Below are 23,409 nucleotides of genomic sequence, written 5' to 3'. Positions count from 1 at the left end.
TAAAGTGATATTAAAGGAATAAGAAAATTATAAACATACAGGGACAAAGAATATATGAGAAGAGAGAACAGTAAATGTCAGTCGATTTTTTAAAGTTATAAAGCAGATGGAGAAGTGTTAACTTGACTTACTTGAGCAGAGAAAGTGAAAATCTAAATGCCTGCCAAGGGGGATGGCTTAAAAAACCAAATTAGTTTGCCCCATAGAATCTTGAAAGTGAATTGGAGGTTCTGTGGAAGACAGAAGTGAGATGTGAGCTGTAGACAGAGGGATTGGTTAAAAGCCAGTATAAGGAGTAAATTTCCATTTAATAAATTCTTCTATCTTGATCGATTCCTTTCTATTTTTTGTCATGTTTATTTTATTCTTGAACTTCTAATACTAAGCTCAATGCTTAGTATTTATTTTAAATCTTTCTTGTTGTGAATAAGATTATATTATGTGTGACTACTGATATTTTTCTAGTCATTCCTTCCATTCATATAATTTTGCTTTTTATTTATTTATTCTTGTTTGTTTATTGCCTTTTTTGATTTGATTTAGTGACTTAGTTTACTAACTTTTTTGATTTGACTAAACTTTTCATTTTTTTGTTCTTTCATAGTTTAGAAGTAGGTACTTTGTCTCTACTTTTTTAGTGGCTACTCATAAAATTTTTTAATGCACTTAAATTTTTTATGAAAAGTGAAAGTGTCTTTAGCTCAGTCATGTCCAACTCTTTGCGACCCCATGGACCATAGCCCACCTGGGTCCTCTGTCCATGGAATTCTCCAGGCAAGAATACTGGAGTGGGTAGCCATTCCCTTCTCCAGGGGATCTTCCCAACACAGGATCAAACCCAGGTCTCCTGCATTACAGGCAGATTCTTTACCATCTGAGCCACCAGGGAAGTCCCAATTTTTTATCCCAAATGCATATTTAATCAGGCTGACTATTTTTTTCCATGAATAAGTCAAGGACCCTATCTGGCTTTTTTTCATTTCTTTATCCTCCTCCTTCATTCTTCCCATTCAGTGAGGATTTGATATTGGAATTACAATTGTATATATATCATTATAATTTGCTATATAATTATGACTTCAGATTATTCTTATATATTTACATTGATACTATACATGATTTTTTCAAATAATAAAGGTTTTACCTTAAAACCTTTTTTGGAAGTTTTTGTTCACTTCTTTAATTTTTCATCTTCAATTTATTGTTCTTCTTAGTGCATATTCTTTAGTAATTATTTCATTATGCATTTGAGGTGAACCATGTAAGTCCTATTGAATTAACCTCATTTTGGGTTTTAGTTTGAGTGGTTAGATTAAAACTTATTTTAAGAATTATTTTGTTTTATACCTTTGTAGCAGCTTTTTACTAAAACAGCTACAAAGATAGTGTATCTGATGTAAATGGGATTCTCAGTTCTTTGTTTCCTCTTCATGGAACCTTTTAGGATTTTGACTTAATCTGCAGGCCTCCTCAGTGGCTCAGTGGGTAAAGAATTCGCCTGTGATGCAGGAGACACAGGTTTGATCCCTGGGTTAGGAAGAACCCCCAGAAAAGGAAATGGCAACCCATTTCAGTATTCTTGCCTGAAGAGTCCCATGGACAAAGGAGCTTGGCGGGCTACAGTCCATGGGGTCGCAAAGAGTTGGATATGACTGAGCAGCTGAGCACGAAGTAATCTTATTGCGATGTGCTTTTGATCTGGTGATGGTTCCTTTCTGTCTGAGAGTTTGTGTCTTTCTTTAGTTTGGTGAAATGTTCTTCTGTTATATTTTGAGCTATTTCTCTAATCCAACTTTCCTCATTCTGTCTGAAACTTGTATCAGACATATTTTGGAATGTCTACATTTATCTTCCATGTTTCTCAATTTTCCTCCATTCTTTCTAATTTTTACAACCTTTCACCCTGTGTTCTAAAAGATGTTCTTGCCTAAATTTCTTGCTTACTGATTTCCTCTTAGACTCCACATATTCTGCAGATTAGCAGAATAAACTACTATTAATAGTTATTGGCTGATACTCATTCTTCTCATTGTAGTAAATCTTTAGCTGGGCATGAGACTACAGCAGGCTTCCCACCTGTTGTGGGAAAGTGATAAAGAATCCACGTACCAGTGTAGGAGACACAGGATACGCGGGTTCAGTTGCTGGGTTGGGAAGATCCCCTGGAGAAGGAAATGGCAACCTGCTCCAGTATTCTTCCCTGGAGAATCCCATCGACAGAGGAGCCTGGCAGGCTGTAGTCCATGGGGCCACAAAAAATTGGACACAACTGAGTACACAGCACAGCACAGAAGAGACTATAACATTGAAAACTACATTTGACAACCTCTTTTCTATGTTGGTGAGGCCTGGGGAAAGAAATGGGAGCGGAAATGATGTGTGCCCCTTCTGGATACTGCTCTTGAAGTGATTGGGTTGCAGTTCTTTTGTCTTTTCCCCCTTTCGACAGGCTAGAAGATGATAAGTTGACTAACCCCTAAGATAATACAAGGAGGGCGCCACCTATAATGTTAACACAGAGTTTCCTACTAGCCCTAAACCATTTGCCAATCCAGACCCAAACCCTAGATTATCACATGAGAAGGGAAAAACTGCTGTTTAAACAACTGGGTCTTAGTATTTTTAATAAGTTCAATAAGTAATAGCCCCCAAGCTAAACCCACTATACTGATTTTTTTTTTTTTTTTATTTCAAAAAGTAAACTTTGGTCACAGTCTTTTGTTGCTTCTTTTGTGTTGATTCAATGCCCTTTCCTTTCCCTCTGAAAATGTTAACTCTGTCTATTCTGGTCTTGTTTTTTGTTTCATTTTACTCTCTAAGAATGGTTCTAAACCTTTGGCAGGCATCAGAACATCTGGAAAATGTGTGAATATACAGAATCCATGCCTATCCCAGAGTTTCCAATTCAGTAACTCTGGGGTGGGACCTGAGAATTTTCGTTTCTAACAATTTTCCAGTTGCTGCTGCTGCTGGTACTCTGGCCACCATACTTTGAGAACCTTTGTTTTAGTGATTCTCTTGCACACAAATATAATTATTTCTACCTTAAATGAGGAACCTTTTATTTTGTCGGTTCCTCTCAAATCTTTGTCTATTCTTAGAGGTGTACTCCAGAGTATTTAAAATTCCTGATGTCCTGTGTGTTATAGCATATTTCTTTACTATAGCCTAACTAACCCCAGTGGCTTTAGGGGATGGGCAAGGCTTAATTCTGGAAGGCAGCTAGTTTTCTGGAGAGGAGGCTTGTATTCATTCTGGGTGTCACCAGCCTTCTGGGACACTAACCACTCTTGTGAGTGCTAGTCACTTGGTCGTGTTCAACTCTTCACAACCCCATGGACTGTAGCCCACCAGGCTCCTCTGTCCATGGGATTCTCCAGGCAAGAATACTGGAGTGGATAGCCATTCCCTTCACCTGGTGATTTTTCCAGGCTCAGGGATCAAACTCACGTCTCCTTCATTGCAAGTAGTTTCTTTACCATCTGAGCCATCAGGGAAGCCCACTCTTACCTAACTTAGAGGAAAATACCTCTGGTGATCTTTATCTGAGTTGCTTTAGAGGAACCTGTCTCTTTTGCATTTATCAAGCAGTCATCTTTTTAGTTGCCCTAAGGCCCCTTCTGCTCACAGGATCCACCAATTCTGGGATTGAAACATCTTAGAGATACTTCTGTGTTGTCTAGCTTACCTCTCCGGTACATAATTAGGCTATGGATTCCTTCAGTGTTTTCTCTCCGTGGGGGATTTTCCAGTACAGATTGGAAATCCTGCTAGAAAAATTCTAAAAGAGCCGTAACACTAATTCCTTCTTCAATTTATTCTGCTTGTCTCCTTTCTTAAAGGGATTTTTTCACAGTTTCTGTTCTATTGGAAGATACCTCCAGTGTCTTTACTGATTTCTGCTTCTATAATTTTTCTGTAATTATTAGGGACTAGGATGAGGGGAAAGGATGTGTCAGCCTATTCTCTACCCTCAATCTTGATCTAGCCTCTCTATATTTTACATTTTAAAAAAATGAGTTTAGTAATAAAAAACAAAACTCTCTCACTTATGTCACAAGCTTTTTTAGACTCTAGTACTATACTGTATCTCCAGGCATATATATTTTTCTCACAGTTTAATGAATCCATGCTTGCTTTGGTGATTTCCACCTGTAACTTACGTGCTGTGTGGCTGTGTGCTAAGTCACTTGAGTCGTGTCTGACTCTTTGCAACCGCATGGACTGTAGCCCGCCAGGCTCCTCTGTCCATGGGATTCTCCAGGCAAGAATACTGGAGTGGGTTGTCCTGCCCTCCCCAGGGGATCGTCCTGACCCAGGATCTCTGCGTGTCTCTCATGTCTCCTGTATTGACAAGTGGTTTCTTTACCACTAGCGCTGCCTGGGAAGCCCTGCTCTGTGGTGGTGGTTCAGTCACTCAGTCATGTCTGACTCTTTGTGACCCCGGACTGCAGCACACCAGTTCTTCCTGTCCTTCACCATCTCCCAGAGCTTGCTCAGACTCATGTCCATTGAGTTGGTGATGCCATCCAATGATCTTGTCCTCTGTCATCCCCTTCTCCTCCTGCCTTCAGTCTTTCCCAGCATTAGGGTCTTTTCCAATGAGTTAGTTCTTTGCATCAGGTGGCCAAAGTATTGGAGCGTCAGCTTCAGCATCAGTCCCTCCAGTGAAGATTCAGGATTGATTTCCTTTAGGATTGCACCATTTTTAAAAGATATGAGCCTAAGCTAATGACAAGAAAAACTGGAGATAAACTAATATTCATAACAATAGTAGTATTTATTGAGGACCTGTGGTGTACCTGGCTTGAACTAAGCACTTATATGCATAATACTGTTGTTATCACTCTTTTGCAGATGAGGCTACTAAATCACAGAGATGGCAGGTAACTTACCAAAAATTAACTAACTAGTGAGTAGTAGGAAGAGGGAAGATTTAAACTAATTTTTATTCCAGAGTTGTGCTCTTAATATCATACTAACTGTCTCCTATGAACGTATACCTGTTACTAGATTTCAAAGTCAGGTAGCTGTTGTATTTCTGTTAGAATGTACGTGAGAATTTATGGCATAGAGCTAAAGCTGGACACTCAGTATTTTTTAGTAGTTGTTGAATTACAATAGAAATAATCATTGTTTCTTTTCCTTGTCTAATAAGGTTGACCATATTTTATTTTATTTAACTGTAGATAATTGTGATACAGACTTACTACAGACGATGGCATGCTAAAGTTGTGGTAGAGAATTTAAGAAGACAGAAAATGTTCAGGTTGCAATGGGAAGCAGAGGAAGAACACAGGAAGATAAGAGAAAAAGAAGAGTGGATGAAACTGGATTATTACCGAAGGCATAATCCTCAAATAAAAGAAGATTTTGAACTTCTTTATAATGCACTAGAACGTAAGTTTGAAATAGGCTTTGCATAAAATATTAATTTTTCATTAGTAGGAAAAATGGGTTTACTAAAGACAAAAGGAAGACCTTGTTATTTTAAGAACTTGTCTGGGGAATCTGGACTAGAAAATTTTAAAATATGAATAGTGTCTGAGATTTGGGACAGGAATTAAGGCCGGAGTAAAATTGAAAATGCTTTTGTATTAACAATAGATAAATAGGCTATTCAGCATTAGTGCATTATCTCATTTGATCCTTATCCCTGTGAGATAAAAAGAGAAAGTATTGTCCGGTCTGATTCTCCTAATGGTCTTAGAAATCTGTGAACTCAGAGTTGGACTGTCTTGAACCCCTCAGTCCAGCATCCTGTCTCTGATTCTCCTCTTTAGAGGAGATACCTTTTTTATTCCCCTCTACAATGATTATAAATATTAATATATATGTGTGTATACACATAGATAGGGCTTCCTAGGTGGCACTAACAGTAAAGAAACTAGCTGCAATGGAGGAGGCGTAAGAGACACGGGTTTGATTCCTGGGATGTGAAGAAGTCCTGGAGGAGGGCATGGCAACCCACTCCGGTATTCTTGCCTGGAGAATCCCATGGACAGAGGAGCCTGGCGGGTAATAGTCCATAAGGTCTCAGAGAGTCGGACACAACTGAAGCGATTCAGCACACACACACACACACACATATGTGTTCTCTGCACGCTGGATTTTTATGGCTTATTTCTTCCACAGGATGTGTGCTAGTCACTGACACAGTTAAAAAGCCTGTTATTTGTACAAGCCAATCCCTCCCTACTTTGGGCAGGATACACTATTTTTCTTGAAGCCTTTTCTCAGTGCCCAGCTTCTAATCTCATCTTAAATGTCACCTACTCAAAGGCTTCTGTGACAGACAGTGCAACTTGGATATCCAAATTATCATATCATGCTTCTCACTGCACCCCAAATTTTACTTTGTAATACCACAATTTGTAACAATGTATTTTGTAATGTTAATTTTTACCACTGGATTGTCAGCTCCATAAGCAAATGACTCATTTATTTTTTGGATGATCTCTTTTTTTGTGCTTACCTCAACAAATATTGGTAGAATGATTAAATGATGAATGAGGGGGAACCCAAGGATGTAGCAATTCAACTGTCTCTAGCTTCTGCTTTCCCAGGAGTACCTCTAAAGTGGAAGTAGCCAGAAGAGTTATTTATTACCTCAGATACGGGAAAGTAAAGTTGCGCTCTTGGGATAACAGTTAAGAATTAAAAAAATTAAAAATAGCCACAGTTTTTTATTTTTAGTTGAACACAACCTTTTTATCCAAAGAAATAATCGTCTTTGACATCTCTGTAATTACTCATAATACTAACTTCAAGCAGATTTTCTTCCTGTCACTTTGTTTCTTTATATACTGTGTGTTTGTGGATGTTATTATGTGTCCTGTTACTCATGTCGTCCTTTCCTTTCTAATCAAATACAATTTTAGGTGTCAGATGTTGAGTCTATTTAAGTAGCTCTATGATACTGTGCTATTTCCTGAAGATGAAACAATTAAACACCAGGTTTAACAAAGCAATAGTATTAATACATCTGTCTCTTTTATAACATGCAAAATTGAGTGGCTTTGGGAGTGTGACAGTATTTGGAAGTAACAGTTAAGTTTGCTGATGGTTTCTGTGTCTGATTTCCCTTTCTCCTAATCACTGATCTCTGCAAATACTGTTTTATTTTAAATGTCACTTCTATTCCCATCTTCTCTCAGATGAAAGCAAAGTTTGTTTCTTAGTGTTAATAGTTAAATAGTGAGGTCTTATTGACAAGTATAAAAGTAAATTTGTGTTATAGCAGAGCTCTATTTAAATAATATTCTAAATTTATATGGATAGACCAAAAGGTATCATTGTTATCTTGTTTTGTTAACAGGCAACTGTGTAAACTAGTGGAAAATATGCTTAATGAGATTCTACCTTTTCTACTTATTAATGGTATTTACTTGGACAAGTTACTCCTTTCTACTAAGCCTTAGATTCTTTATCTATAAAAGGACTTAATAATTTCTGGCATATCTACATTAGAGGGATTTGTAAGTGAAAAATACAAAATATTACATTTATGAGAGTACTTAAAAATACAAAGATATATGCATGTGTAAGTTACTGTTATCCAGTAAATAATTTTATATAAATTTTCTAAATTAAAGAAGAAGAGAGATATTTTATATGGCTAAAATGGCAACCCACTCTAGTATTCTTGCCTGGAGAATCCCATGGATAGAGGAGCCTGGAGGGCTATAGTCGATGGGGTTGCAAGAGTTGGACATGACTTTTAGATGATTTATATGGAAGAAAATGAAAATGAAATTTCTTACACAAAAAGAGACATCCTTTTAGTTTTCTTCTAGGCCTAAAATTCTGAATAAGAACTCCAAGAATAGTGTTGTTAAAGTTCTGCTTTTTGGGGGGAATTAAAATTCTGGTTCACAAGCTAAGTAATTTATAATAATAATTTTCATTCTATATTCTTTACTCCGGTCTTTGAAACTGTTGCCCTCTTGTGGTTCATAGTAATAATTGCATAGTTTTGTAAAACTGATAACAAAGCTTAACTTTTTCTCCAGATAACCTGTTCTTCAGTAATAAAAGCAAAATAAGTCAATTTAGGAGAATGATTTTAACTATGTAAGATAATATGCTATATCAAAGACAAGACTATCTCCTGGCAACATTTGATTTTTATGTCTTTTTTTTTAATATATAGCAGTATGTTGTGGAGAAGGTGATGACACCCCACTCCAGTACTCTTGCCTGGAAAATCCCATGGACAAAGGAGCCTGGTGGGCTGCCGTCTATGGGGTCACACAGAGTCAGACACGACTGAGCGACTTCACCTTCACTTTTCACTTTCATGCACTCGAGAAGGAAACGGCAACCCACTCCAGTGTTCTTGCCTGGAGAATCCCAGGGACGGCGGAGCCCATAGATGGGCTGCCGTCTATGGTGTCACACAGAGTCGGCCACGACTGAAGTGACTTGGCAGCAGCAGCACGTTGAGGGTGACTTCTTTTGTTATCTGAACTGTCACTGTTATCTCAGACTTGTAGACCTCATCCTGAGGAAATTAACAGCATGGCTTGTGCTCAGAGTTCTTTTCCTTGCCCTGTGATTCTCTGTACATACTGTTCTCTTAACTGCCCATGTCCGTACTTTAGGGCATCAGATAGGACCTTGCTTATTCGGTCTAGGCAATGTTTGTTGAATTGATTCTTCTACCCTTTGGTGATAGAAGCAAGGTCCAAAGCTGTAAAGAGCAATACTGCATAGGAACCTGGGATGTTAGGTCCATGAATCAAGACAAGTTGGAAGTGGTCAAACAGGAGATGGAAGAGTGAACATCAACATTCTAGGAATCATTGAACTAAGATGGACTGGAATGGGTGAATTTAACTCAGATGACCATTATATCTACTACTGTGGGCAGGAATCCCTTAGAAGAAATGGAGTAGCCATCATAGTCAACAAAAGAGTCCGAAATGCAGTACTTGGATACAATCTCAAAAATGACAGAATGATCGCTGTTCATTTCCAAGGCAAACCATTCAGTATAAGGGTAATCCAAGTCTATGCCCTGACCATTAATGCTGAAGAAGCTGAAGTTGAAGGATTCTATGAAGACCTGCAAGACCTTATAGAACTAACACCCAAAAGAGATGTCCTTTTCATTACAGGGGACTGGAATGCAAAAGTCGGAAGTCAAGAAACACCTGGAGTAACAGGCAAATTTGGCCTTGGAGTACAGGATGAAGCAGCACAAAGGCTAATAGAGTTTTTCCAAGAGAATGCACTGGTCATAGCAAACACCCTCTTCCAACAACACAAGAGAAGACTCTACACATGGACATCACCAGATGGCCAATGCCGAAATCAGATTGATTATATTTTTTGCAGCCAAAGATGGAGAAGCTGTATACAGTCAGCAAAAACAAGACCGGGAGCTGACTGTGGCTCAGATCATGAACTCCTTATTGCCAAATTCAGACTTAAATTGAAGAAAGTGGGGAAAACCACTAGACCATTCAGGTATGACCTGAATAAAATCCCTTATGATTATACAGTAGAAGTGAGAAATAGATTTAAGGGATCTGATAGACAGAGTGCCTGATGAACTATGGGCGGAGGTTTGTAACTTTGTACAGGAGATAGGGATCAAGACCATCCCCAAGGAAAAGAGATGCAAAAAAGCAAAATGGCTGTCTGAGGAGGCCTTACAAATAGCTGTGAAAAGAAGAGAAGCAAAAGGCAAAGGAGACAAGGAAAGAAATACCCATTTGAATGCAGAGTTCCAAAGAATAGCAGGGAGAGATAAGAAAGCCTTCAGTGATCAGTGCAAAAAAATAGAGGAACATGATAGAATGGGAAAGACTAGAGATCTCTTCAAGAAAATTAGAGATACCAAGGGAACATTTCATGCAAAGATGGGCTCAATAAAGGACAGAAATGGTATGGACCTAATAGAAGCAGAGGATATTAAGAAGAGGTGGCAAGAATACACAGAAGAACTATACAAAAAAGATCTTCATGACCCAAATAATCACGGTGGTGTGATCATTCACCTAGAGCCAGACATCCTGAAATGTGAAGTCAAGTAGGCCTTAGGAAGCATCACTACGAACAAAGCTAGTAGAGGTGATGGAATTCCAGTTGAGCTATTTCAAATCCTAAATGATGATGCTGTCAAAGTGCTGCACTCAATATGCCAGCAAATCTGGAAAACTCAGTAGTGGCCACAGGACTGGAAAAGGTCAGTTTTCATCCCAATCCCAAAGATAGGCAATACCAAAGAATGCTCAAACTACCTCCCAACTGCACTCATCTCACACACTAGTAAAGAAATGCTCAAAATTCTCCAAGCCACGCTTCAGCAATACGTGAACCGTGAACTTCCAGATGTTCAAGCTGGTTTTAGAAAAGGCAGAGGAACAAGTGATCAAATTGCCAACATCTCCTGGATCATTGAAAAAGCAAGAGAGTTCCAGAAAAACATCTATTTCTGCTTTATTGATTATGCTAAAGTCTTTTGACTATGTGGATCACAACAAACTGTGGAAAATTCTTCAAGAGATAGGACTACCAGACCACCTGACCTGCCTCTTGCAAAATCTGTATGCAGGTCAGGAAGCAACAGTTAGAACTGGACACGAAACAACAGACTGGTTCCAAATAGGGAGAGCAGTACGTCAAGGCTGTATATTGTCACCCTGCTTATTTAACTTCTATGCAGAGTACATCATGAGAAACGCTGGGCTGGATGAAGCACAAGCTGGAATCAAGATTGCTGGGAGAAATATCAATTACCTCAGATTTGCAGATGACACCACCTTTATGGCAGAAAGTGAAGAAGAACTAAAGCGCCTCTTGATGAAAGTGAAAGAGGAGAGTGAAAAAGTTGGCTTAACATTCAGAAAACTAAGCTCATGGCATCTGGTCCCATCACCTCATGGCAAATAGATGGGGAAACAGTGGAAACAGTGGCTGAGTTTATTTTTTTGGGCTCCAAAATCACTGCAGATGGTGATTGCAGCCATGAAATTGAAAGACACTTATTCCTTGGAAGAAAAGCTATGAGCAACCTAAACAGCACATTAAGAAGCAGAGACATTACTTTGTCAACAAAGGTCCATCTAGTCAAGGCTATGGTTTTTCCAGTGGTCATGTATGGATGTTGGTCTATAAAGAGAGAGACTATAAAGAGAGTTGGACTATAAAGAAAGCTGAGCGCCGAAGAATTGATGCTTTTGAACTATGGTGTTGGAGAAGACTCTTGAGAGTCCCTTGGATTGCAAGGAGATCCAACCAGTCCATCCTAAAGGAGATCAGTCCTGACTGTTCATTGGAAGGACTGATGCTGAAGCTGAAACTCCAGTATTTGGCCACCTGATGTGAAGAGCTGACTCATTTGAAAAGACTGTGATGCTGGGAAAGATTGAGGACAGGAGGAGAAGGGGACGACAGAGGGAGATGGTTGCATGGCATCACCAACTCAATGGACATGAGTTTGGGTAAACTCTGGGAGTTGGTGATGGACAGGCCTGGCGTGGTGCAGTCCATGGGGTTGCAAAGAGTTGGACACAACTGAGCAACTGAACTGAACTGAAGTGACCCTTTGTTTTGTTTAACTTGTGCTAATGGTGTTCTCTCTTTTAATTATTACCTCTTAATCTCAAGGTCTCTTGACTTCTAGCCTCTGGCGACTCCCTGGGCTCTATCCATTGACCGATCTGAGCCTGGGATTCAGTATAACTCTTTCTAGGTTCTTTCCATTCAGGGTTCCAGTCTGTCGTGAGAATTTTAAAAGCAAATGCATAGAAATTGCTAGTGATGGGGACAATATTGTATGTTCTGCTGTTTCTTGTTTGGAAATAGCAAGTTTATTCTATCTCAGAAAGTTTAGAATGTGTATGGACTTTGTATTTTATTACTGTGCTTTCATTTTATAGTTGAACTTGAGACCCGGGAAGATAATTGTCTTCTTTCAAATGAACCAGTTGCTTTAATATCTTTTTCTTTAAGAATACTGGAGATTGCTGATGTCTGTTATGGGCTGCATTGTGTTCCCCTCAAATTCAAACGTTGAAGCTCTAACTTCAGTCCTCAGAATGTTACAGTATTTGGAGATAGGTTCTTTAAAGAAGTAATGAAGAAAAAGTGGGGTCATATGGGACACGGATCCAATATGACTTTAAGAAGAGGCCATAAGGACACACTTGCACAGAGAGAAAACTGTGATAAGACACTGGAGGAAGGTGCCCCTTTTCCAGCCCAGGAGAGAGACCCTCAGGAGAAACTGATCTTGATCTTGAGCTCCTATCCCTCAGAACTCGGAGAAAATAAATTTCTATTCTTTAAGCCACCCAGACTGTGGTACTTTGTTATGACAGCCCTAGGAAACTAATGCAGGATTCCAATTTTTTTTTTTTTTGTTTGCTTTTCTTATCATTCCCAGGGAGCATATATTTTATGAGAGTAGGAAGACTCTCATCTTTCTCATTGTCTTTTGTGTATAGTTCTAGAAACTGTCAAATCAGTTATAAAATCAGCTTTTTATAGCTGTTCCTGGTTCCTGTGTTTTTCTGTTCCTTATTGGTAGTTGAGTCATAGTATTTTTCTGACACCAGGTTTTAACCTTTACATGGAGGTTGTTCATCTAATAGAGAATTTTATTGGAAATAAGGTTATTTTCATAGTTCTAATTAGCCTCATTGGGTTGTTTCTTTTTTTAAAGTCATACTAATAATTTAAACAAAATGTAAAATCTGAATATATATGGATATAAAAGTGTTTGAAAACACATATATATAGGTATAGATTCACCTAGTTAATCTAACTGACCAGTATATTGCTTTTTGAGGTTGGCAAAATAGTTTAAATAATATTCTAGTGGCTTAAATTTATTACCAGTACCAAAAATTTCTAATGTAAAACTAGGAAGTAAAATATGCTTACTAATATCATTCAATTTTTATTTGCTTTCTGGGAACATCAATATAATCCCATGAGGTAAATATTTTCAGTTATTATTTCCACAAGCAAGCAATTTTCATCTTTATTCATATACTGCCTTTTAGTATATAGATATTGTCAAATTTTAAAATTTTTGGTTGGTAAAACTACTCTTAAATGGTATACTCATCAATCATGGATTTTCTGGACTTTCATAACATCATTTAGTTCTTAAATTTACAACCCTTTTGCTGAATACAATTTAGCTTTTAAATTCACAAATCCTCTTTTAAATAGACCAAGCTGTACAGTGTCTGAATAATGTATTTCTGGTAAAGGACAGAATAGATTCTTATAAAGAGCATGACTGACAAGTCTTTGACCTTAGCAGGATGATTTCAAGTCGAAATTTGAGAGGAGGAAGAAATAATCTGACAAAACTGTAAACTGGATATCATGAAAGTTAGTGGTTATTACAGAAGAGGGCAGAAACAATACTTATGGCTTCAGATACTTACCTTTCGATGCAGCCTAGTGTTAAAAGTAAACCTAAAATTTTAATGAAAGGAAAATGTAGATTCTAATTATGTAAATTATATATAAATGTAATGTATTCTGAAATAACCCTGCAGTGCAACAAGTGAGTAATAATCATGCTTGGAATATAAGAACTGAAGAGTACCCGTTTTACTTGATTGAATTATATGTAATAGAATGTAAGAGGAAGCAAACTTATGTCAAAGGACATTTACCCAAAGCAAGTCTTTAAACCTAATGATGAAAAATGATAAGCTTTTGGGTAAAGATAACTGAAATGAAAAGCAAAAATTCTGTCCCAGTGGAAGGGTTTTATGGTCTGTCCAACTAGGGACAGGCAAAGAGACATGTTCGCTTCTTTGAGAAGGCATTATGCCTTTCTCACTTTTGTACCATCAAACCTTATATAGTTCCTTTCAGATAGTAATTGTTCCAAAATTACTGTTGAGTATTTTGAATTGGCAAGGAAGTGATAGGATTTGGGCAAGTATAATACCAGATCAGGGTGAAGAAGGAATTCATAGGGCCTGGGCTCCATCTCAGGCCTGTCCGTGTTGATCGTGCTAGGCCACCTCTCCAATGGACTCTGAACTCTGTGCTTAGCGCCTGTGGGAATGACAATGGAAGGATAAGACCCCCTCTGGGCAGGGGAATCTTGAAGATCACATCCTGGTTACTCAAAGCCTAAGAGAAAACAGACACTAATCACCCCTGCCTCCGGACAGTATCTATCGGAGTGTAACTACAGGCTTATTGATTATTAACTGTTTGAACACATAACACGTGAATGATGGGGTTATTGTGATTGTATTTACCCTTCCTTTGTAAGCCTCAAGGGATTTGGGCTGGTGGGTTTGGACATAGGGTATACAAGGGGTATAAAAGATTTTCACAAATGCTGGTCGGGGCCCTTGGCTAAGAGGAGACTCTGCCTTGGGCCCGCCGGTGTAATAAATCTGCATTGTCCTTCTGAGTGAGTTTGTTTCCCAGAAAGCGTGGCTATAACAAGGGAACTAGGTTTTTGAAGTTCAGAGAAAAAATAGGTTTGAATCCATGGCCAGAGTGCAGTTCATGCAATTCTGAAGCTTCATCATTCTGACAATAAAGTAATAAATCATCTCTATGTAAATGGAAAGAATTGCATGCTAATTAAGTAAATATGGCTTTCCACTAGTAAAGCAACTAATAAGTTCCCATTGTAAAGGACTCATAAATGTCAAAAACTAGAGTGACTTCGTGGAATATTTTTTTGGAATAAAGAACAGTAGGTCACCATTTCTACTTTTGTTTTGAACAGAGAACAAACATGGCTTAAATGATTTTAAGTTCCCCATCTGAATGTATGCCCCAGGGGATCAAAGCCACCCTGTTATCTCTGAATAATCATGGAGAATGGGAGGCATGCCCAGAAGACATGACCTTCCAGAGAAGGCTTGTGATTTAACTGACAAAAACCGGGCCAGGGACCAGGCTTGATCACTCAAGAGCTTTTGTATAGCAGAGTTTTATTAAAATATAAAAAGGGGACAGGGAAAGCTTCTGACATAGACATCAGAAGAGGGATGGAGACTGCCCCCCTCGCTAGTGTTAGCAAGGGGGTTATATACTTTTTAAATTAGTTATTGCAATAAATCAAAAGAATGTCTGGAGGTTGTAAAGATCTTACTAGACCCACTCCCATAATTTACATTTTAAGATAACAGGGTTAGCCAGAAGGTTTTCAGGAAGGAGAAACTGTCCTCAAGCAGGATACATTGTTGTTATATAATCCTTAGTACAGAGTTTAAACTGAGTTGTTTGTTGTGTAATCATCATTTCAGGGATTAAAGAAAAAAGTTTTTGTGACTAAGACTAAGAAATGTAGAGAAAAAAAAAAAAAGTTCCTCCTTTCCTCCTGCTTGAGAATTCCAGACCCCTGTCTCCTCCTTGAGAACCCCAGACCCGCTCTGTCCTTGGGGACCCCCAGACTTCTTATCAGCCTGCCTATGAATTGACTCTCACCATCCTCCCTGCCCCAGTACACAGCATTCAGGTGCCTGATTTAAGTTTGTGCTGTGCTTCGTTGCTCAGTCATGTCCAACTCTGTAGCCCATCAAGCTCCTCTGTCCATGGGATTCTCCAGGCAAGAATACTGGAGTGGGCTGCCATGCCCTCCTCCAGGGGATCTTCCACATTGCAGGTGGATTCTTTATCATCTGAACCACTGGGGAAGCCTGATTTAAATTTGAGGCTTACTTATATAAAATCCCCCCAAATTGACCTTACTGCAATTTTTGTTTCATCCCATGCATTGTGATATATAGTGCTTTTTTTTAAAAAAAAATTATCGCCTCAGATTTCTCCAGGCAAGAATACTGAAGTGGGTAGCCATCCCTTCTCCAGGGAATCTTCCTAACCCAAGGATCCAACCTGGGTCTTCTGTTTTGTAGGCAGATTGTTTACTGTCTAAGCCACCAGAGAAGCCCCTTTATTTCCATAATGGTTGATAATCATACCTTTTTTGATTAAGTATTATTTTTGGTAGAATTTCTTACATTTCTAAGTAGATAGAAATATATTTCTTTTTTAAACTTTGTTATTAATTGTAGTTGAATTGCACTGTGTCAAAAAATGCAGTCTTTGTCATTTCTGATTTGGGGGGTTTATGTTTTCTTCCATTCCTACTCCTAGAATTTATTTCTTCTTGTTGTTCAGAGTCATGTCTGACTCTTTGCAACCCTTTGGACTGCAGCACACCAGACTTCCCTGTCCTTCACTGTCTCCTGGAGTTTGCTCAAACTCATATCCAGTGTTGATGATGTTATCCAACCATCTCATCCTCTGTTGTCCCCTTCTCCTGACATCAGTCTTTCCCAGCATCAGGGTCTTCTCCAGTGAGTTGGCTCTTCACATCAGGTGGCCAAAGTATTGGAGCTTCAGCATCAGTCCTTCCAATGAATATTCAAGGTTGATTTCCTTTAAATGTATAGAATTCATTTAGATTTATATAAACTTAATTAATATTCAGGGTTGATTTTCTTTAAATTTAGTTAAATTTATAGAATTTATTTAAATTTATATAAATGTTTCATAGAGCTTTGAAAATAAGATACACTTTCATCTTTGATGTTTAGAGCTTGATGTATATTAATTTCAACTTGTTAATCATACTGTGGCAATTTGATTTTTAATTCTTTACTTGACTCTCATAGATTAACTCATTTGCATTGTTTGTTTATATAAAATAAAATATACTCACCATAGTAGTGTTTATAACTGATAGAAGTTTTGCTTTATATGGCTTGATGGGCTGTGATTTTCAGTATAAATATTCATGACAGTCATCATAAAACTGATGAAAGTCATACCTTTCATCATAAAATTATCTTCTACTCCAAGGTTTGAATTTTTAGTCTTTTCCCTCCTATTTTCAAAATATTAATATTGCTGCATCTGTTTTTTTGTTGTTGTTCATATTTATCATCCTTTTGTGCTTGACCTTAGTCTTTGGCATCACTTTAAGTGTACCTTTGGAAAATATTATGTCATTGGATTTTTTAAAAAATATAACATTTTATTTTCAGTCAAAAATTGAGCCATTTCATATTTTTTAAGTGTAATCATTATGTCTGATTTTGCTTCTGTCATCTTGCTTTATGCTTTTTGTTTCTAATTTTTTGGTCTTTTTCTGCACAAACATTTATGATTGTTGATATTTTCTGCAATGATCTGAAATGTAAGCATTCTTTTTTTATTCCTTCTTAAAGTTTGCCAAAGATGTTCTTAAAAGAGGTTAACTATCAAATGGATTTATAGCCCACCCTTTTCTCTAGTTCTGAGTCCTTGAATTAAGGTTTGCTACCTTCTGCTAGAGCATTCACTTTCTGAGATGAGACAGCAGCTGTTTGAGGGACGACACTTGTGCCTTCTTGAGTGTCTTCCAGTGGTAGCTGAAACTGTCTTAAAGAACTTCCCTGAAAGTTTCTACCACATGGATCACACCTCTCTCTGATTTCTAGTATTGATTCCAGTCTCTCCTTCTCCTCCCCCTATTTCATATTTCTTGTATCATTTCTAGAAGAACGTAGGAGAGGGCAGCTAGCAGTCTGTATACAAACCTTCATCTTGTCAGAAACTTGGCATGTCATATATTAAAAAAGAACTAGACCTGGATGGGACATGAAATTATGTCAAATTATATACAGTTTAAGAAAGGGAAAAGCTTTTGTCTGGAAAAGAGAAAATCTAAGTGTACTGTGACAGTTATCTCTGGTGCCATGTCATGCAGAGTAGACTGACTATGTTTTGCCTCACAGGCTAGGACTGGGACCAGGGTGAGCAAATGAAATCTGTCCACACTGCTAGGAGGAGAATCCATCTTAAATGGGGACGAGTGTTGAACTGTGTAATTTCTAAGGTTCTTTCCAACACTGTTTTTCCTTTAATGTAATTTTGACATTGTTTGCAATGTTGGATATAAAACAGTTTTTTCCCCAAATTTAGCATGTATAAGACATGAATGTAGTGCTTGTTAAAATAAATATATCTGAGCCCAGAAATTTTGATTTGTTTAAGTTTGGGGTAGGATCTAGTACTCTGTATTTTCTCTGGTTAATTTTAAGAATGTAGCATAATCTTTAGGTAAATTAAGTTTATAAAAATGCTATTCTCTGGCATTTTATGATTTGCTTTTAGAGTAACACATTCTTTTTAAAAATTTTTTTATATTGGAGTATAATTGATTCACAATGTTATATGAAAGTCGCTCAGTCATGTCTGAGTGAGTAGCCTTTCCCTTCTCCAGGGGAATCTTCCCAACCCAGGCATCGAACCCAGGTCTCCCACATTGCAGGCAGCTTCTTTACCAGCTGAGCCACAGGGGAAGCCCAAGAATACTGGAGTGGGTAGCCTCTCCCTTATCCAGCAGACCTTCCCAACCCAGGAATTGAACCAGGGTCTCCTGCATTGCAGGCAGATTCTTTACCAACTGAGCTACCAGGGAAGCAAAGTTGTGTGAGTTTCAGGTATACAGCAAAGTGATTTATACACACACACACATATGTTCTTTTTCAGATTCTTTTCCACTATAGGTTACTGTAGAGTACTGAGTTCAGTTACCTCTGCTATGCAGTAGGTCCTTGTTGATTATCTATCTTATATATTATAGTGTGCAACACATTCTTTGTTGATAGTAACCAACACTTTGTAGTGCGCAACACATTTTTTATTGATAGTAACCATCACTATGAACAAAGCTGGTGGAGGTTATGGAATTCTAGTTGAGTTATTTTAAATTTGAAAAGATGATGCTGTTAAAGTGCTGCACTCAATATGCCAGCAAATTTGGAAAACTGAGCAGTGGCCACAGGACTAGAAAAGGTCAGTTTTCATTCCAATACCAAAGAAGGGCAATGCCAAGGAATGTTCAAACTACTTTACAGTTGCACTCTTTTCACATGCTAACAAGGTAATGCTCAAAATCCTTCAAGTTAGGCTTCAACAGTATGTGCACCAAGAACTTCCCAGTGTACAAGCTGGATTTAGACATGGCAGAGGAACCAGAGAGCAAATTGCCAACGTCTACTGGATCATAGAGAAAGCAAGAGAATTCCAGAAAAACACCTACTTCTGCTTCACTGACTAAGCTAAAGATTTTGAATGTGTGGATCATAACAAACTGTGAAACATTCTTAAAGAGATGGGAATACTGGACCACCTTACCTGCCTCCTGAGAAACCCGTATGCAGGTCAAGAAGCAACAGTTAGAACCAGACATGGAACAACAGACTGGTTCCACATTGGGAAAGGAGTATGTCAAGGCTGTATATTGTCACCCTACTAATTTAACTTACATGAAGAGTACATCACGTGAAATGCTGGGCTGGATGAAGCACAAGGTGGAATTAAGATTGCAGGGAGAAATATTAATAACCACAGATATGCAGATGACACCATCCTTTGGCAGAAAGCAAAAAGGAACTAAAGAGTCTTTTGATGAAGATGAAAGAGGAGAGTGAAGAAGCTGGCTTAAAGCTCAACATTCAGAAAACTAAGATCATGGCATCCGGTCCCATCACTTCATGGCAAATAGATGGGGAAACAGTGAGAGACTTTATTTTGGAGGGGCTCCAAAATCACTGCAGATGGTGACTGCAACCATGAAATTAAAAGACGCTTGCTCCTTGGAAGAAAAGGTATGACAAACCTAGACAGTGTATTAAAAAGCAGAGACATTATTTTGCCAACAAAGTATAGTCAAAGCTATGGTTTTTCTGTTAGTCATGTATGGATATGAGAGGTGGACCATAAAGAAACAGATGCTGAAGAATTGATGCCTTTGAACTGTGGTATTGAAGACTCTTGGAGTCCCTTGTACGGCAAGGAGATCAAACCAGTCAATCCTAAAGGAAATCAACTCTGAATATTCATTGGAAGGACATGCTGAAGCTGAAGCTCCAATACTTCAGTCACCTGATGTGAAGAACTGACTCATTTGAAAAGACCCTGATGTTAGGAAAGATTGAGGGCTGGAGGAGAAGGGGACGACAGAGGATGAGATAATTGGATGGTATCACCAACTCAATGAACATGAGTCAGAGCAAACTCTGGGAGATGGTGAAGGACAGGGAAGCCTGGCGTGCTGCAGTCCATGTGGTTGCAAAAAATCGTACACAACTGAGGGACTGGATAACAACAACAACTCTTTGGTGGTGTCCAACGCTAAGTCATGTCCAACTCTTGTGTCCCCATGAACTATAGCCCACCAAAGTATCTATCCATGGGATTTCCCAGGCAAGAATACTGCAGTGGGTTGCCATTTCCTTCTCCAGGGAATCTTTCTAACCCAGGGATCAAACCCTGCTTTGCAGGTTTGCTTTTTACTTAGTGAGCCACCAGGGAAGTCCTCAAACCCACACTTTAAAATGTTGTAAATATTATTTTAACTTAATTCATTGGTTTGAGTTAGGTGTAAATGTAATTATTTTATAACATTTGCTGATACAATTAGGATTTTGTAAAGAGATGGAAAATGGTACTAAAAGTGCTAGTAATGAAGAAAACAATTGAAGTCAACAATTCTACATAAAACTGTCAATTTGGGTGCTGGCAGAAGCAGACACCAGGATGGAGTTTGAAGTAAAGATAAAGGGAAGGGAGAGCAGGGAAAGACAGAGTCTTCAGATTGAGATATGAGTTGACACGTGTGAAAGTTGAGAGAGGGAATGAGGAAGGATGCGGGATGGCGATCCTCAGACAGACAGAACTCTGAGGCAGTCTGAGCCAGCCAGGTGGTCAGCTCCGATATAATAACTGGCCACAGAGGAGGCTACTGTTAGGCAGCCATGGCCAGGCCCTTCTTCTCCCGCGGTTCTTTCTTTTTGACTGACAGCTTCGTGAGAAGAGTTGGCCTCTGCCCCAACATGGTTGCAGATCTGAAATGGCGTAGCTGGTGCTGTCAGCCACCTGGCCTCCTAGCTACAGTCGTTCTCTTAGAGGGAAGCTGAGCAGGACGCATTCATGGCTGCTTTAAATCCAGGCCGTCTTTTTCCCAATACTGGGGGTGTGTGTGCTTACCTGGAGGCATAATCTGGCATCATCTGTGCTGCTGTCTTACGGCTTCTGTTTGCTTGACCCTACTTTTATTGCTTTGTCTCAGCTTCCATTTCGTCCTGTTTTTTCATGTATCAGGTGTACAATATGAGTGATGCTATTTGTGTATAATTTTATTTAAGTTGATATAAAAATAAAATACTGCTTGTGAGGATGTGATAGTAAAAAATGCTCTGTAAAGATGTGGGTGTTTAAAAACTCAAGAGTCTTTCATGTTATCCCTGTAGTCTGGCGACAAGAAGAACTCACACGCATTAACAGGTCTTTCACTGGAGCTGAAAGGAAAGCTGCTTTGTGTGAACTTCTGGAAAAAGAGACGCAGATAATTGCTTCCATTGGGAGACACAGATGTATCACTTACACAGAGAACCAGGAAGCAGAGATACAAAGTTTTTTGGATAAGGTTAGTGAAGTAACATTATTTAAATATGAATGTGTCCTGAGTTTAAAAATATAGAATAATGAACTAAAGAAGACAATTACATTGTAAGAATTTTCATGAGTTTTGTTTAGTATTTTTGGTGACATAATTTTTGAAATTTTGTATAATTTTGAAATTATTGAAATTTTGTATAAATTTTCTTCTTTTCTTATACAGCTTTAGAATTTCACTGCAGCCTAGAATAATGATTGATAAGTAACATGAAATTAACATGTTCTTAACAAAAGAGCTTTGGCCTTGAAGGAAAACATGGAGACACCTTGTGACTGTTCATTTAGACTTAGGCTGCCTATAGAAATTAGGTGAATTGCACACCCCACTGAAATGTAGACTATAGCAGTCACAGAATGTATGGATCTGTGGTGCCCATAGTAAGCCACCTGGGCAAAGAGCTATGGCTTAGTGTTTCTGCTTTTGCTTATCAGGTCATTAACTGACTGAAAATTTCTAACCAAAAGGATATATGATTATTGAAAACCATGAAAACATACAATTAAGGGAAAAACTAAAGTAATTACCCTTTTGTGGTAAAACTGCCTCTTTGATATTGCACAGCCTGTTGCCATAGTGACCAATTTCCTTTTATCAGCTTGATCTCTCCAAACAATTAAAAGCCTATCCAGCCACAAGAAGAAAAGGGATGGAGTTCTTTAAAATATTTGCCGGTAATGATTCTAATAGTTATGCGATTGTTGTTATTTGAGAACATTTATTTTTAAAAACCATAATTTTTGATATTATAAATGCCTCCTACTCATCTTGTACACGCTCCTGTTTGATCTCAGTTTTTCTTGTGCTTTAACTCCGACCTGCATCCTGGAGCTCCCTAGTTTCAGGCCAGAACTCTCTTAGGAGCTTGCAAATCCCGTACTGAATTGCCTACTCTCTTGCTCCTTGGATGTCCCACAGTACAACTCAAGCTGAGATGTCAACCCCTGCTTCATCTCGTCTTACCATTCCTCATCCCCGCACCTCCAAACTGAGGCTCCTATTCTGTAGCACTCACATAGTTTATCTCCATGAATGTTTCATCATGCACTTAAATTACTTCAGGCAGAAACCTGGGCATTATTCTTGATGTCCTACTTAGCCACCATCCTCTCTGTTCTGTTAGTTTAATCACTGCCTCAATTCTTTACTTCTTCCTTACAAACTGCCTACCACTGCCTACAGGCAGGTGGCTCTGCCATGACACATTGATGACCTTGCATGTCTACAAATAGGCTGTGTAGGCAAAGACTTGAACTGCAGCTAACGTGAGTCTTGGTGGAATGCCTTGTGCACCTGCTGGAACTCGAGAGGGTGGGAAGCTTCTGAGGAGATGTTATGGAGCACCTCAGCTTTCCTGCTTCCCTCTCTCTCCCTGGGAGGCTGTCATGAGAAGGTCTCAACTTGGGTGTGAGAGCTGGACACTGATTTAATTGGATCTGGGTTTCCTTCCCATCTGGATTCCTTTATGTCCCCAAATGAGGCTTTCAACCTCCAGGTTCACTTCCTAATTCCCTCCGCCATCTTCCATATTGCTGCCATAGGGACCTCATCCCACACAGCTCCTCCCCTGCCCTCTGGGAACAGGACTTTTTTAGTCAATTCTTGGCACACTTGACCCATCCCATCATCCCTGCTCATGCACCACAGCCAGACTGTTCCAGTTACCCTCAGTTGCACGTTCACAGAAAAACCACATGCTCCCAGTGCTTTAGCTTCTGCTGTGGCCTCTGCATGTAGCATCCTTTCCTTCCTCCCTCAGTAACCAGCTACTCACCTTCAAAACAAGCTCAGATACCCCTGCTTCCAAAAAGGACTCCTGACTCTCTTACTCTAGCCTGTACTGTATACCTTCAGGGGCTTCCCCAGTGGCACTAGAGTGAAAAATCCATCTGCCAATGCAGGAGACATAAGAGACACATGTTCTATCCCGGGGTTGGGAAGATGCCCTGGAGAAGGAA

The 23,409-nt window shown here is 38.8% G+C and overlaps 1 protein-coding gene and 1 non-coding gene across 2 annotated transcripts in view; one reads left to right on the top strand and one right to left on the bottom strand.

Moving 5' to 3' along the window:
* The window catches only part of IQUB (IQ motif and ubiquitin domain containing), a 73,435-nt gene that overhangs the window by 22,656 nt on the left and 27,370 nt on the right, over positions 1-23,409 (top strand). The window contains exons 7-8 of the mRNA XM_043873144.1: positions 5,190-5,400; positions 21,246-21,421. Coding sequence (XP_043729079.1) covers positions 5,190-5,400; positions 21,246-21,421 — 387 coding nt within the window. The remainder of the gene's footprint in view (positions 1-5,189; positions 5,401-21,245; positions 21,422-23,409) is intronic.
* LOC122674977 lies at positions 3,739-3,801 on the bottom strand. Its single transcript, XR_006335135.1, has one exon. It is a non-coding gene; the product is annotated as a U7 small nuclear RNA (small nuclear RNA).

Source organism: Cervus elaphus, chromosome 18 (assembly GCF_910594005.1).
Source record: "Cervus elaphus chromosome 18, mCerEla1.1, whole genome shotgun sequence".
Lineage (NCBI taxonomy): Eukaryota > Metazoa > Chordata > Mammalia > Artiodactyla > Cervidae > Cervus > Cervus elaphus.
The sequence above is the reverse complement of the archived record's forward strand: the minus strand, read 5'-3'. Positions and strand labels throughout refer to the sequence as shown.